Source organism: Panthera pardus, unplaced genomic scaffold (genome assembly GCF_024362965.1).
Source record: "Panthera pardus isolate Hobbes unplaced genomic scaffold, ASM2436296v1 HiC_scaffold_18, whole genome shotgun sequence".
Classification (NCBI taxonomy): Eukaryota; Metazoa; Chordata; class Mammalia; order Carnivora; family Felidae; genus Panthera; species Panthera pardus.
Genome location: NW_026526743.1, coordinates 3,847,230 through 3,860,382, shown reverse-complemented (window position 1 = coordinate 3,860,382; position 13,153 = coordinate 3,847,230). Strand labels below are relative to the sequence as shown.

Below are 13,153 nucleotides of genomic sequence, written 5' to 3'. Positions count from 1 at the left end.
ATCCATTCTACTGTTGAAAGAGATTTGGGTTGTTTCCAGGTTTTGGCAGTTATGAATAGTACAACTATTAGCATTCTTGAACATGATTTTTGGTGTACTCATGTACACATTTGTTAGATGGTCACTTTGGAATGGATTGTAAAATGTGAAAATAAAGTATGTAGGTACATTCAACTAGTTTAGTTTTTTTTTGTTAATGTTTATTTATTTTGAGGGAGGAGGGTCAGAAAGAGAGAGAGAGATTGAGAATCCCAGGAAGGCCACATACCCAGCATGGAGCCAGACATGGGACTCTCTATCTCACGACCGTGAGATCATGACCTAGCTTAAATCAAGAGTCGGACACTCAACTTAGCCACCCAGGCACCCCTCAACTAGTTTTCTGAAGTAGTTGTACCAATCTCTGCTTCTACCAACTGTGTACGTGAGTTCCAAAAGTTTCCACACAAGCCATCATTTGGTTTAATCAGACTTTTTCATTTATACTAGCTCATCTAGTGGGTATGTAGTGATCTCATGTGATTTCCTCCCAACATTTTATTTTGTTTTATTTATTATTTATTTTTAAATGTTTTTATTTATTTTTGAGACAGAGACAGAGCATAAGCAGGGGAGGGGCAAAGAGAGAGAGGGAGACACAGAATCCGAAGCAGGCTCCAGGCTCCGAGCTGTCAGCACAGAGCCCAACGTGGGGCTCAAACTCATGGAGTGTGAGATCATGACCTGAGCTAAAGTCAGATGCTTAACCGACTGAGCCACCCAGGCACCCCCAACATTTTATTTTGAAAAAATATTTAGGCATACAGAAAAGTTGGAATATTTATACACTGACCATCCATATAACCATCAACCTCAGTTCTACAATTAACATTTTACTCTATGCAATTTATCACATATATATCCATCTATTCTTATTGTGGTTTTAGTTACATTTTCTTGTTGACCAGTGAAGTTGAGTAATGACCACCATTTCCTATGGCTATTGATTTGTATATATTACAAGCCTCTATTAGTAAGCTTATTCAAGCTTTCTTTTCCCTTCCCTCCACTTTTTAGCTTGTCCACTTTTTCTTATTTATAGATATTTCTTTCTTTTATAAATATCATTTGGGAAACAGGCCCTTTTGGGGTTATATATTTTGTTAGTTTCCTACTGTTACTCTAACAATAACTACAAACTTAGTGGTTTAAAACAACATGAATGTATTATCATACCATTCTAGAGGTTGGAAATCTGAAATCCATTTGGCTGGGCTAAAAGCAAGTGTCAGTGTTCCTGTGTTCCTTACATAGGATCTAGGGAAGAATCCATTTCCTAGAGTTTTCCAGCTAGCATTCCTTGAATCATGGCGCCTTCCTCCACGTTCAAGGTGCATTACTCCAACTTCTGCTCCTGCGATCCCATTTTCTTCTTGGATTCTGACTCTTCTACCTTCCTTTTCCCATATAAGGATCCTATAAATACATTGGGCCCATCATAGATAATCCAGCTAATCTCCTTTCAAGATCCATAACTTTACCATATTGAAAAGTCACTTTTTCCATATAAAGTAACATATTCATAGGTTCTAGGGATTAGGATGTGGATATCTTGGAGAAGGGCATTATTCTGTCTACCACGTATGTTGCAAACATCTTCCACTGCCTTAGGGCTTGTCTGTTTATTCAATTACTGTTGTTTCCATTGAAGTTTCTAGTTTTAATTTAATCCAATATGTCAAACTTTTCCTTTATGATTGGTGCTTTTTGTGTCCCATTTAAGAAATCTGTGCCTACACTCAAGTCATGCCAATACCCTCCTAGGTTTTTCCTCTGGGATGTTATTGTTTTATCGTTCACATTTAGAACTTCAATCTTCTCTGAATAGATTATTGTTTGATATGTGAAGTTGGGGAGGCCAGGGTTCACTTATTTCTGTGTAGATATCCAGTTCCTCTAACAACCAATGATTCATTGATAAGAATGCCCTTTCTCTACAGATTTGCAGTGCTGTCTTTATTGTAGATCAGGCACCTATATTTGTGTGAGTTTCTGAAATCTCCCAGTGGTATCCACAGAACTTCCTGTGGTAATGGAAATGTTTGATATCTGTCCTTCCAGTATGGTAGCCGTGTGGCTACTGAGCACTTGATACATGGCTAGTATGACTGAGGAACTAAATCGTTGATGTTACTTAATTTTAATTAAGCAGCCATATGTGGCTTGTAGGCACCATATTAAACAGTGCAGCACATTGATCCATGGATCTATTCATGCCATAGATCCCTGTGCCAATACCATACTCTCTTAATTACTGTAGCTTTATAATTAGTCTTTACATTTGCTTCTTCTCTATCAAGATTGTATTAATCATTCTAAGCCTTTTGCTTTCCATGTACACTTTATTTATTTATTTTAAAATGTTTGTTTATTGAGAGAGGAAGAGCGAGCATGAGTGGAGGAGGGGCAGAGAGAGAGAGGGAGAGAGAGAATCTGAAGCTGTCCGCACAGAGCCTGATGCGGGACTTGATCTCATGAAGCGTGAGATCATGACCGGAGCTGAAATTGAGAGTTGGTTGCTCAACTGACTGAGCCACCCAGGACCTCTTCCATGTACATTTTAGAATCAGCTTGTCAATTTCCCCAAAAAACCCTGGTGTGATTTCAATAAGAACTGCATTGAATTTATAGATCAATTGGGGATAATTGACATTGTTTTACTATTAAGACTTCTAGTTCACAAACATGCTATATCCCTTAATTTTATTTTCTCTCAATAATGTGTGTGTGTGTGTGTGTGTGTGTGTAAAGGTCTTGCCCATCTTTTGTTAAAATTATTGTTACGCATGTTATGTCTGTTGGCATTACTGTACATAGTATTGTTTTAAAATTATTATTTTCTAAAGGCAGGCATATCCTTGGTATGTTTTCAAGGGTGGAGAACTCCATGTTCTTATCCACATAAGGATAAGAGGGTTTGGAGGCCTCAGGGGTTCTTGTACAATTAGTCTTGTCTTTACTTAGCTCATATATCTAAAGTCTGTAGTTCTTGATGTCCTTAAGGTCAACAAGGAAGGAGGCCTCACCCCTGCAGAAGCAGGAACTAGAGTCCACCCTGGATAACAACTGTTAGTGAAAACATGGAGGCCCAAGATGAGAAATCCCAGACGTCTAGACCTTCGGACTCCAAATCCTTGACTATTACTTCCTCAACTCCCCAGCTATTAAAGTCTGAGTTGCCTACTGAGGAATTGATGGGGATGGGACAGAAGCTTGACACTCTGTCACCAAACATTTGGTCTGATGAAGATAGTGATGAAATATTGGAGACCACAGACAGTGATGAACTGAAGGATAAAGCCCCCCCTGATCGACCATACTGGGCCAATAAAATTGAGTACCTTCTGGCCCAGGTGGGCTTCTCTGTGGGGCTGAGCACCATCTGGCGCTTTCCTTACCTGTGTTTTCACAACGGAGGTGGTAAGCCTGGGGACCAGGAATCATGGACCCACAAGGGGGCGAGGAGCCAAAGGACTGTCCTTGCTACTCCGAGGTCTCTGAGATATGTGGGGGGGAGGGGGCGGGATTTGGGATCCTGACTAGGACAGGAGGCAGGTACCTGAACACCTAGGATGTTGGGTGGGTGGGAGCAGGGTAGCTGAACATTTAGGTTCATGAGGATGGTGGAGCTGGAGGCCTGGGTCCAGGGTGGGCTGGAACCTAAGCATCTGGGTCTTCCAGAAATTGGGAGAGGAGGGACACCTGGGACTATGAGGGATGTGGAAACAGTTGAGCCCTGATGCCTGTGGCCCTGAGGGAGGTCACGGGGGGCGGGAGGAATGTGTTTTCCTGGCCCCCAAAGAAGTCTAGGCACTGAAAACCCAGGTGGTTCTCAGAGCCCTCCTGACTCCCTTGCACAGGCAGTTTTCTCATCATCTACATCCTCATGCTGTTCTTGATCGGGGTTCCTCTTCTATTCCTGGAGATGGCAGCTGGTCAGAGAATGCGTCAGGGCAGCATTGGTGTATGGAAGGTCATCAGCCCCTGGATTGGTGGTGTGGGGTATACCAGCTTCATGGTGAGGAGTCCTGGGCTGCCCCGGCCTGCCCTTTACACCCCACTCGCACCCTGACCCTTGTCCTGGGATGGGTCCCATGACTTCACTTCCACAGGTCAAGTCTCTTCAGTTCCCAGTCCTCTGTCAGATCCCCTGCTTTCTGCTGGCCTACCTTTCTTCTCCTGTCTCCAGAATTCTCCTTGGTCCCTAGGTGTGCTGCATTGTGGGCTTGTACTACAGTGTGCTCATGGCCTGGAGTCTCTTCTATTTAGTTCAGTCTTTCCAGTCTCCACTGCCTTGGTCAGTGTGCCCCTTACTGAGGAACTCCAGTACTTATGGTGAGAAGAGAGGGAAGAAAAGGGCAATTGGGAGGGCTGAAAAAAGGATAGGGAAATGAAGAAGGAAGAAGATTGTTGAGAAAACTGGGATGAGCAGGAAGATGTTGAATGAGATTGGAAGGAGGAGGTGGAGGGGAATTGGAAGGGGGAGTCACGTGGTCTTGCAGCTTCCTCCATGCCCAGTTCACCTCAGATCCTGAATGTGTGCGGACAACATCCACTACGTACTTTTGGTACCGGAATGTATTGATGGCCACAGACAAAATCGAAATGGGTGGGCTACCAGTTAAGCATCTCAGTGTCTCTGTCTTTGTGACCTGGTTAATTATCTGCATCTCCATGATCAGAGGACCCAAGTCCTCTGGAAAGGTGAGCCACTCTCTAACTTACTAATCTGATGGACTCCTTTCTACCTGAGACCCCCTAATATTCTCCTAACCCGATGCCTGTAGGCTTCTACCTTCTAACACATACTAATATGACCTTTGACTCAGTAGCCTTTGATCCTACTTGTCCCAGTGTCTGTCTTTGCTGAACTCTGTTTCTGAATCATACTTCCCACTCAGATGCTGTATGTCTCAGTGATCCTTCCCTACTTCATCCTTTTCTGTCTCCTTATCCGGAGTCTCATGCTGGAGGGTGCAAAATTTGGTCTCGACAGTTTGTTGGCTGCCCAGGTGAGGTGTCCCCTGCCCTTGAATTCTCTTATGCACATGGGGGTGTCAGGGACAGGATGGTTGTCAGTCTGGTAGAGGTCCTCCTAGTTCCCTCCTTCACCCCCTCCTCATCTTCCATCAGATCACAGACCCCTCCTCACTTTATATCCCAGTTTGCATGGTACTTCTCCCCAGGTGCCAGCTCTGTACTCTGTGGAAGTGTGGCGCCGGACAGGGAACCAGATCTTTTTATCCATGGGCCACGGCTTTGGCAGCTTCATCGCAATCAGCTCATACATCCCTCGATCCAACAACTGTGTCATGGATGCCTTTGCTGTGGCTCTTCTCAACTTGGTTGCCTCACTGACCGCCATGGTGTTTGTATTTGCCACAATGGGCCACTTGGCCACAAAGAACAACAACAAATGTTACGTAAAGTGAGCCCAGTATTTCATATGCAGATCATCAAAAAGACCAAAGTCTTAGAAATAGCTCGTGGAATTCCAGCCTAGGCCCCCATCTAGGCTCAGTCAGTATGGGACCCTCAAATGGGAGCATCCTAAACTGTAGCAACACCTGAATCGCTCCAACTCTGTCTCTTTCGGGGCTGCCTTTCTAAACTAGTAAAGCCCTAAACTCAGAGGTTGTCAATGGTGTGTTCACCCCATTCTTAACTGGGGATTGCCTGGAAAATTAGGAGAATAGCTTTAGCTGAATCATTAGACAAGAGGCAAAAGAAAAAAAGAAAAAAAAAAAAAAGACCCACAGTACCACCAGAGCCCCCAGAGCCCATTCCTGATTTTCTTCTCCTATAAGATTCATTCTAAAAAATATCCATGAAACATTTATAAAACACCTCCTATCTGCCAACCCTGTGTTGAGTTCTGGAAACACAACCAATGGTGAGGCAGACCACCATCCCTGCCCTAAAGAAAACCACAGTCTTTTGAGGAAGCAGATACTAAAGATAATCACAAAGTAGATGATAACTGGTAGTAAGGGATGATGAAGAGACACAGAAGAGCAAACCACTAACTTCCTGGGGCAGTCAGAGAAGACTTTCCGGTGGAGGCAATCCCAAGCTGAGTCTGTCTCCTGACAAATAACCACCACTTAGCATGCTATCATAATGTTTCCCGTTCTTAGACCTACATATAAAAACATATCATTAAAAAGATCGGATCACACCATACTACTTTTCTGCAGCTTGTTGACTTGCCCTTATGGAAGTAAATCTTGAATAGCTTTCCATGGCAGTAAACAGAGTTTGGGGGGCTGAGTAAGGATGTGTAGGAACTTGCATATGGAGAATGGTATAGTGGTAGAATTTGGGTAGACTGAGTGGGATCAGAGTGGGTGGTGCTAGGCAGAGAGAACACCATGTGCCAGAGATACTGAGCAATGGGGAGCATGGCAAGTGGAAGCAGGCTTAATGGTTGAGTATGTCCAAAATAGAGAAGGTGAAGAGTTGTACATTAAGAGATTGGAGAGGCCAGCAGGTCAAGGAAGCTGAGAAGCTTTAACATCGTCCTGAAATTGTCTAGTAGGAGGTATAGGTCCTAAAGCCCTCCGTGACACTGTAGGAAAGACCCCTCCAGGTCTTAAGGCAGAAACTCTGTGGCCTCCCGCAGACACATTATGAAAGTGGTGTCAGGCAGTGAGGGCCAGGACCCTGGAGACCCAGGTTTCAGTGCAGGCTGCACATTAAGCAGATCAAAAACTCCAGACTAGTGGTTTTCCTTCTTGTGTGAAAGATAAGAGAGAAGTTATCTTAAAGGGCCAAATGGTTTTATGTGATTCTACCCCTGTCCCCAGGAATGCCGAGACAGTGATGAATCTGATAGTTACCGGGGTGCTGCCTCCTGAGGTCCAGCCCCCAGACAGTCTGTATTATGAGCCAAGCTCCATCTACCCCAAATGGTTCAAGAACCTTCCTGAACAAATGAAAAGCATGATCCTTCCCCATTTGTCCAATTGCAACTTATCTGAACAATTGAAGGAGGTAGGTAGGGGTTGGGGATGGGGTCCAAATGTTCCCTTCAAAGCCCCCAGCACACCAGAAACGTCAGCTCTCCTTAGGTGCCTCTAGAATTCAGAAAGGCAATTCTCGGCAGCATCCTGAACTGGATCACAGTATCCTTCTGTGATAATGCAGGTGTAGCCTCCAGAGCACCAAGCACTAGAGTTCATATAAGCCTGTTCACCCCATCCCCAAAGAGTTGCCAGACTAGCAGCTGTTGTTGGAGGACGTCCTCATGCCTCAAGGCTAGAGGAGTTTAACAATGTCCATCGACAGTGCCACAGGTCGTTTCCTAGAGGAGGAGAGGAGAATGCAGTTAGGGTTCTACAGAATGAGCTCAGAGCCCTTACCATTCCTCCCTTCACTCACAGGTTATGGAGGGTCCTGGTGTGGCCTTTGTGGCAGTTACTGATACCATCTCTGTGTTTTCTGGATCCACTCTCTGGGCCATCGTCATCTTCGTGTTGCTGGCAAACCTGGGGCTGAGCACCATGATAGGGATCATGCAGGGCATTATTACCCCTCTCCAGGACACCTTCGCTTCCCTCAGGAAACAGACAAAACTGCTTACAGGTACTCAGACCTGTGACCCCACTCCCACCTATGGCCATTGTCTAGCTTAACCCCACTGGGACTCTTTTATAACCTAGTTTGAATTCTGACCCTGATACAAATCTGATGTTTTCCTTCAGTGGGCATCTGTGTGCTTATGTTCCTGGGCAGCCTCATTTTTGTGAGACCTTCTGGCAGCTACTATGTGAACCTGCTGGATGATTACTGGGCATCTCTGCCCCTCCTCCTCATTGTCATCTTGGAGAATGTGGCCATGGCCTGGATCTATGGAGCCAGGAGGTGATGTCCCAAGCCCAGGATCTCCAGCCATACACCCACACAGCTAGGGTCTCTAGGGAGTGTCGGCCCCTCTTGCTCTCACTGCCAGGTCTCTGATCCCAGGGCTTATGGGGAGCCCCCAGGAGGGTGGGAAGGAGGAAGGCCTGGGCTGATGCCCGGAGAAAATAGCTGTAAAATGGAAAAGCAGTGAACGGACTATATCAACTCCTAGCAGCTCCTGAGCCCTCCTTTTAACCAGGGTAGTGTGGGCATACAGTCCCTCACTTCTCAAATGTGCTCTGGACCAATAGCGTTGGCATCGCCTGAGAGTTTATTAAAATATAAAACCCTGGACTCTACCCCAGACCTTTGTATCTGAATTTTAACAAGAACCCCAAGTAAATTGTCTGCACATTAACATTTGAGAAGCATTGTGTAATCCAAATGTGGCAGCATTTCTAGCTGATAGTGGTTCTTGCCATCAGTTGCTGATTCGTACACTCACTCTCAAATATTACCCAGAGTGTGCCCAAGGGGCAGGCAGGCCTTGTGAGCCCTGGGGATACTGGGATAAATTAGACCGAGTTTCTGCTCTCAGAGTCCAAAGGAGATGAATGTAAGCAGATTTGGGGGGCAGGGTAGTAAGCCTATGATAGAGGCAGCCGAGGGTACTCTGGGAACACAGATGGTTATGTAAAGAAGATTGAAGGGTCAGGCAAGGAGGGGATGCTTGAACAGAATCGAGACAGATGAAGGGGAGTTTGTCAAGGGAAAGAAAAAAGGAGGGCGTTCTAGGCAAAAGGAACCCAACGTACATATATGTTGGGGTTAAGAAGGTGCACCAAAGAAAGCTGGATAAGTGGGCTTGAAGAAACTACATTAGGAACTCAGCCTTTATCCTGAGGGTGATGGAGGAGAGAAATGTTTTTGTTTTGTTTTTTGTTTTGTTTTGTTTTAATCCTGAGGCTGGGACAGAAATCAGACTGAAACGAGATGAATTAGAGGGAAGAAAACTGGTTGTGGAGGTTTCTTAAACAGAAACGTTTAAGAAACGTGAAGCTCTGTCTCCCAGGCTGGGTTTGGATTGACCCCTCCACAAGGCTGGGAAAGGCCTGAACAGGCCCCTCCAAAGCCTCGTGGCCCTTCTTCCCAGGTTCCTTGCAGACCTGATTATCATGTTGGGCCGCCCCATCTCCCCCATCTTTCGTTGGCTGTGGTGCTTTCTGTCTCCATTTGTGCTGCTAGTCCTGTTTGTAAACACCCTGATTCATCTGTGTCTGAAGAACATCACCTACTTGGCCTGGGACTCAAGCATTGTGAGCCTCTCTCTCAGACCCCAGAACCCCTTAGGGAGCGGGTGAGGACTTTGTGATCTTCTCTGGCCTCTAAGACTCTGCCACCTTATTCTCGGGTTCCCTGGGGACCCAGTTATCTAGTCTCTTGTCTCGGTTCATGTCCCTACCCCCAACCTCTGTAGCCTTCCTCTTCAGAGAAACTGGGTATTCTAAATCTTCCCTTTCTCCACAGTCAAATGAGGTGATCCGAACTTACCCATCATGGGCGAAAGTCTTGCTCATCATCTCCATCGTCATTACCATCTTGCCTATCCCTGCCTACTTCCTGTACACACTCATTGATGTGGCTTTTTCAGTCTCCGTGATTCACAGTAAGGTCACAGTTATCTTCAAACCTGAAGCTAAAGGGAACTCGCTGAAGCCCCATCCACGGCTTCAGGTGATGCAAAGTCAAAAGGTTAATAAAATGGATAAATAACCAGGGAAAAACCTCTCTGCCATGTGAGTAATTCATCTTGGAAATAAAGACTTGGTTTATTTGGCAAAACATCACTTTTTTTTTTCAAAGTGGAACTCCCCGGCTGGCAATTTGACGTTAGAAAAGGTAAAAGTAGCAATTGCTAATGTAACTGGACTCAAAGATGTTTTGTTTTCCTGGACTGGGAAAGTTCTTCTGGCCAGATGGAGGTTAACACAGCAGTCATTCTCTGCATCTCCTACACTTGCCCTGACCAGACACATAATAATGGTGTTCTTTGACTTCCAGTATTTGGTTGATGGTGACGGCTGACCCCTACTTCTCCTAGGCTGCCTTCCTCTTGGAATTGGTGGTACCTGTCAGGTCTGATCCCTACGAAACTAAGGTAAAAATGGTGCTAGTACCCGTGAAACTTTGCTTTTGTCATGAAAAAAAAAAATGCCCAACTCCCACTCTTGCCTTCCATTGACTTTGTTCAATTCAAATGCTAGAATCCCAGGCCCTCTCTGCCTGGCCCTTCCTGTAAGGAAACAGATAAGAGACCATAGTCTCAGAAAGCGGTGGAGTTACCGATTATGGCAAAGTGGTTAACTATCTGCTAATTGGTGACTTCCTCCTGTCTCTCTTAAGCAGGAATAGCTGATCAATTTACCAAGTCTACCAAGGAGCTTAAACCTTTATCCAACATTATATATTTTTCCTAAGGTGGTCTAGGAGCCTGAAGGAAGGATATTTGCCAGAGAATGAGGGAGACAGTAGAGGTTAACTTCAGAGTTTGAAGACTCAAGGAGGACTTCATTGAAGGCAATATGACAACAAAATAAGACAAACAAGACACACCATAGATTAAGACACCTAAAGTGTAACATCAAGTATATTTCAACAATCCTCTTTATTTCTTTTAAATTTTTTAAGTTTATTTGTTTGGGTGAGAGAGAGAGAGAGTGAGTATGCAGGGGAGAGAGAGGATCCCAAGCACTAACAGTGCAGAGCCTGAGGTGAGGCTCGAACTCATGAACTGTGAGATTATGACCTGAGCTGAAATCAAGAGTCAGATGCTTGACCGACTGAGGCACACAGGCACCCCAACAATCCTCTTTAAATGCATAGATGAGCTTAGAAGAAATTAAGGGAAATCTTTAAGAGGTTCAAAAATTAAACCTAAGCTTGGGGCGCCTGGGTGGCTCAGTCGGTTAAGCCTCCAACTTCGACTCAGGTCATGATCTCCTGGTTCATGGGTTCGAGCCCAGCATTGGGCTCTGTGCTGACACAGAGCCGGAGCCTTCTTCAGATTCTGTGACTCCCTCTCTCTCTGCCCCTCCCCTGCTCATGTTCTCTCTCCCTCTCTCTCAAAAAAAAAACATTAAAAAAAATTAAACCTAAGCTTGAATTCAGCAAGGGTTAAAGCTAGTAAATGCCAGTGTAGGATCTTAGAGATTTTGGGTTTAAAGTTTAGGTGAAGACTAAAGAAGAACTTGGGTTCATGAAAGAAAAGGAAATCCCCACACATAGAAAGCTATGAAAGGGTTAGATAGCAAGAAAATATGTATGTATTGGTTCTGTTTCTGATAGCAGGCAAATAATGTCTTTTTTTTTTTTTTTTTTTTTTTTTTTTGAGAATTTGTAACCCAAAACCTTCTCTCACATGGAATTTTGGTTCAGATTCACACAACATGCATAGTCTGAAAAACCCAGTTGAGATTAATATAAAAGGTGCCGGTGGATAGCACCTTGCCTCCAGCACCTGTCATAAGTAAATATACATAATCTCTGGGGAAACACAACCTCTCCCAAGCCCCATAGCGTTTCATGAACATGAGGTCACAAAAAGAAATCACAAAATATGCAAGGAAAAAGGTACCCTAAGGGAAGATTAGAAGAAAAAAAAAGTAGCAGAATTAGACCTTCAAAAACCTAATGTACTGGAATTAACAGGTACATAATATAAACTCAATATGCTTAGTATATTTAAAGACAAAAAGAGTTGAAATTAAAAAGATACAAAAGACTCAGAAATGATCAGGGTATTTGTAAAAGAACCAAAAAGAAGTGAAAAATCACAAAGATTAAAAACATCAATGGATGGGTTAAATAACCAATTAGAAAACTAGAAAGAGACATATGGAAATAAATTACCATCAATGTAGCACAGAGAAACTATAGTATTAAAAATATGAGATTAATCATATGTGGAATTTAAGAAACAAATGAAGGGGCACCTGGGGTCTCGTTCAGTTAAGCCTCTAACTTCAGCTCAGGTCATGATCATAGCTCATGAGTTCAAGCCGCGAGTCAGGCTCTGTGCTGACAGCTCAGTGCCTGGAGCCTGCTTCAGATTCTGTGTCTCCCTCTCTCTCTGCCTCTCCCCAGCCTGCTCGCTCTCTCTCTTTCTGTCTCAAAAATCAATAAATATTTAAAAAAATTAAAAATTCTTGGTATATTATGGAAATTAAGCTTTTTGTTATAAATGAACTTTTTATGAGTTTGATGCCTTTTAATTTGTTTTATTTTCTTATTTTTTTATTTAAAAAAATTTTTTTTTAACGTTTTTATTTATTTTTGAGACAGAGAGAGACAGAGCATGAATGGGGGAGGGTCAGAGAGAGGGAGACACAGAATCTGAAACAGGCTCCAGGCTCTGAGCTGTCAGCCCAGAGCCCGACGCGGGGCTCGAACTCACAGACGGTGAGATCATGACCTGAGCCGAAGTCGGACGCTTAACCGACTGAGCCACCCAGGTGCCCCATAATTAATTATTTATTTTTTAGTTTACATCCAAGTTAGTTAGCATATGGTGCAACAATGATTTCAGGAGTAGATTCCTTAATGCCCCTTACACATTTAGCCCATCCCTTTTCTTATTATTTTGCCCTACAGAGATTTTGTTTTTATATGGTCAAACTTACCAAATTTCTCCTTTACGGATTCTTGTTTTTATGTTATCCTTAGAAAGCCCTTCCCCGTGCCAAGATTATAGAAATGTCCGCCCATGTTTCTTCCTAGTGAATTATGTTTTCATCTTTTATAGTGTGATCCTTGACCCATCTGAAATGTACTGTGATGTAAGGAGCATAATCTTTCCCAGGTGCCAATTGTTTCAACCCAATCACTGAATAATTCATGTTTTGTCCACCCATTTGAAATTCCACTTTATCACATCCTAATTTCCATCAGTACCCAGGTCCTCGTCTACACTTTGTAGTCTAAGGCATCAGGTTACTGCGAACCTGCTCCCCCCTCTTTTACATATTGAAGCTTTACATAATGTTGAATCTTTATGGCACAGTGGCTAAGAACGTGAACTCTAAAACAGGCCCCCCTCGGTTCCTATCTTGGCTCTCCCCTTACCTCCGTCCGCAAAATGTGTTAACCATGAAGTCTACCAGCCAGACGAAATCTGCCTGGCAACCGGTGACATCACTCCGCCCACTGCAAGGCCGAATCTGGGCTCTAACCCGAAGAATAAGCTTGGAGAGATGATGCTCCAAGGAGTAAGGGA

At 44.0% G+C, this 13,153-nt stretch overlaps 1 protein-coding gene across 6 annotated transcripts in view; it reads left to right on the top strand.

Annotated features, from left to right (window-relative positions):
• LOC109253076 (orphan sodium- and chloride-dependent neurotransmitter transporter NTT5-like) overlaps nucleotides 1-10,571 on the top strand; it is a 52,897-nt gene extending 42,326 nt beyond the window's left edge. For 3 of the 6 annotated variants that reach the window (XM_019425713.2, XM_019425716.2, XM_019425715.2), the window contains 11 exons: nucleotides 3,043-3,459; nucleotides 3,900-4,057; nucleotides 4,248-4,374; nucleotides 4,568-4,743; nucleotides 4,941-5,051; nucleotides 5,226-5,467; nucleotides 6,846-7,032; nucleotides 7,422-7,623; nucleotides 7,743-7,902; nucleotides 9,035-9,197; nucleotides 9,409-10,571. In XM_019425713.2, coding sequence (XP_019281258.2) covers nucleotides 3,120-3,459; nucleotides 3,900-4,057; nucleotides 4,248-4,374; nucleotides 4,568-4,743; nucleotides 4,941-5,051; nucleotides 5,226-5,467; nucleotides 6,846-7,032; nucleotides 7,422-7,623; nucleotides 7,743-7,902; nucleotides 9,035-9,197; nucleotides 9,409-9,654 — 2,112 coding nt within the window. In that variant the 5' untranslated portion in view covers nucleotides 3,043-3,119 and the 3' untranslated portion in view covers nucleotides 9,655-10,571. Of the gene's footprint in view, nucleotides 1-3,025; nucleotides 3,460-3,899; nucleotides 4,058-4,247; nucleotides 4,375-4,567; nucleotides 4,744-4,940; nucleotides 5,052-5,225; nucleotides 5,468-6,845; nucleotides 7,033-7,421; nucleotides 7,624-7,742; nucleotides 7,903-9,034; nucleotides 9,198-9,408 lie in introns of all 6 variants that reach the window. The other 3 variants (XM_019425717.2, XM_019425712.2, XM_053905609.1) reach the window with 3 other exon arrangements.
• The last annotated feature ends 2,582 nt before the right edge of the window (nucleotides 10,572-13,153 follow it).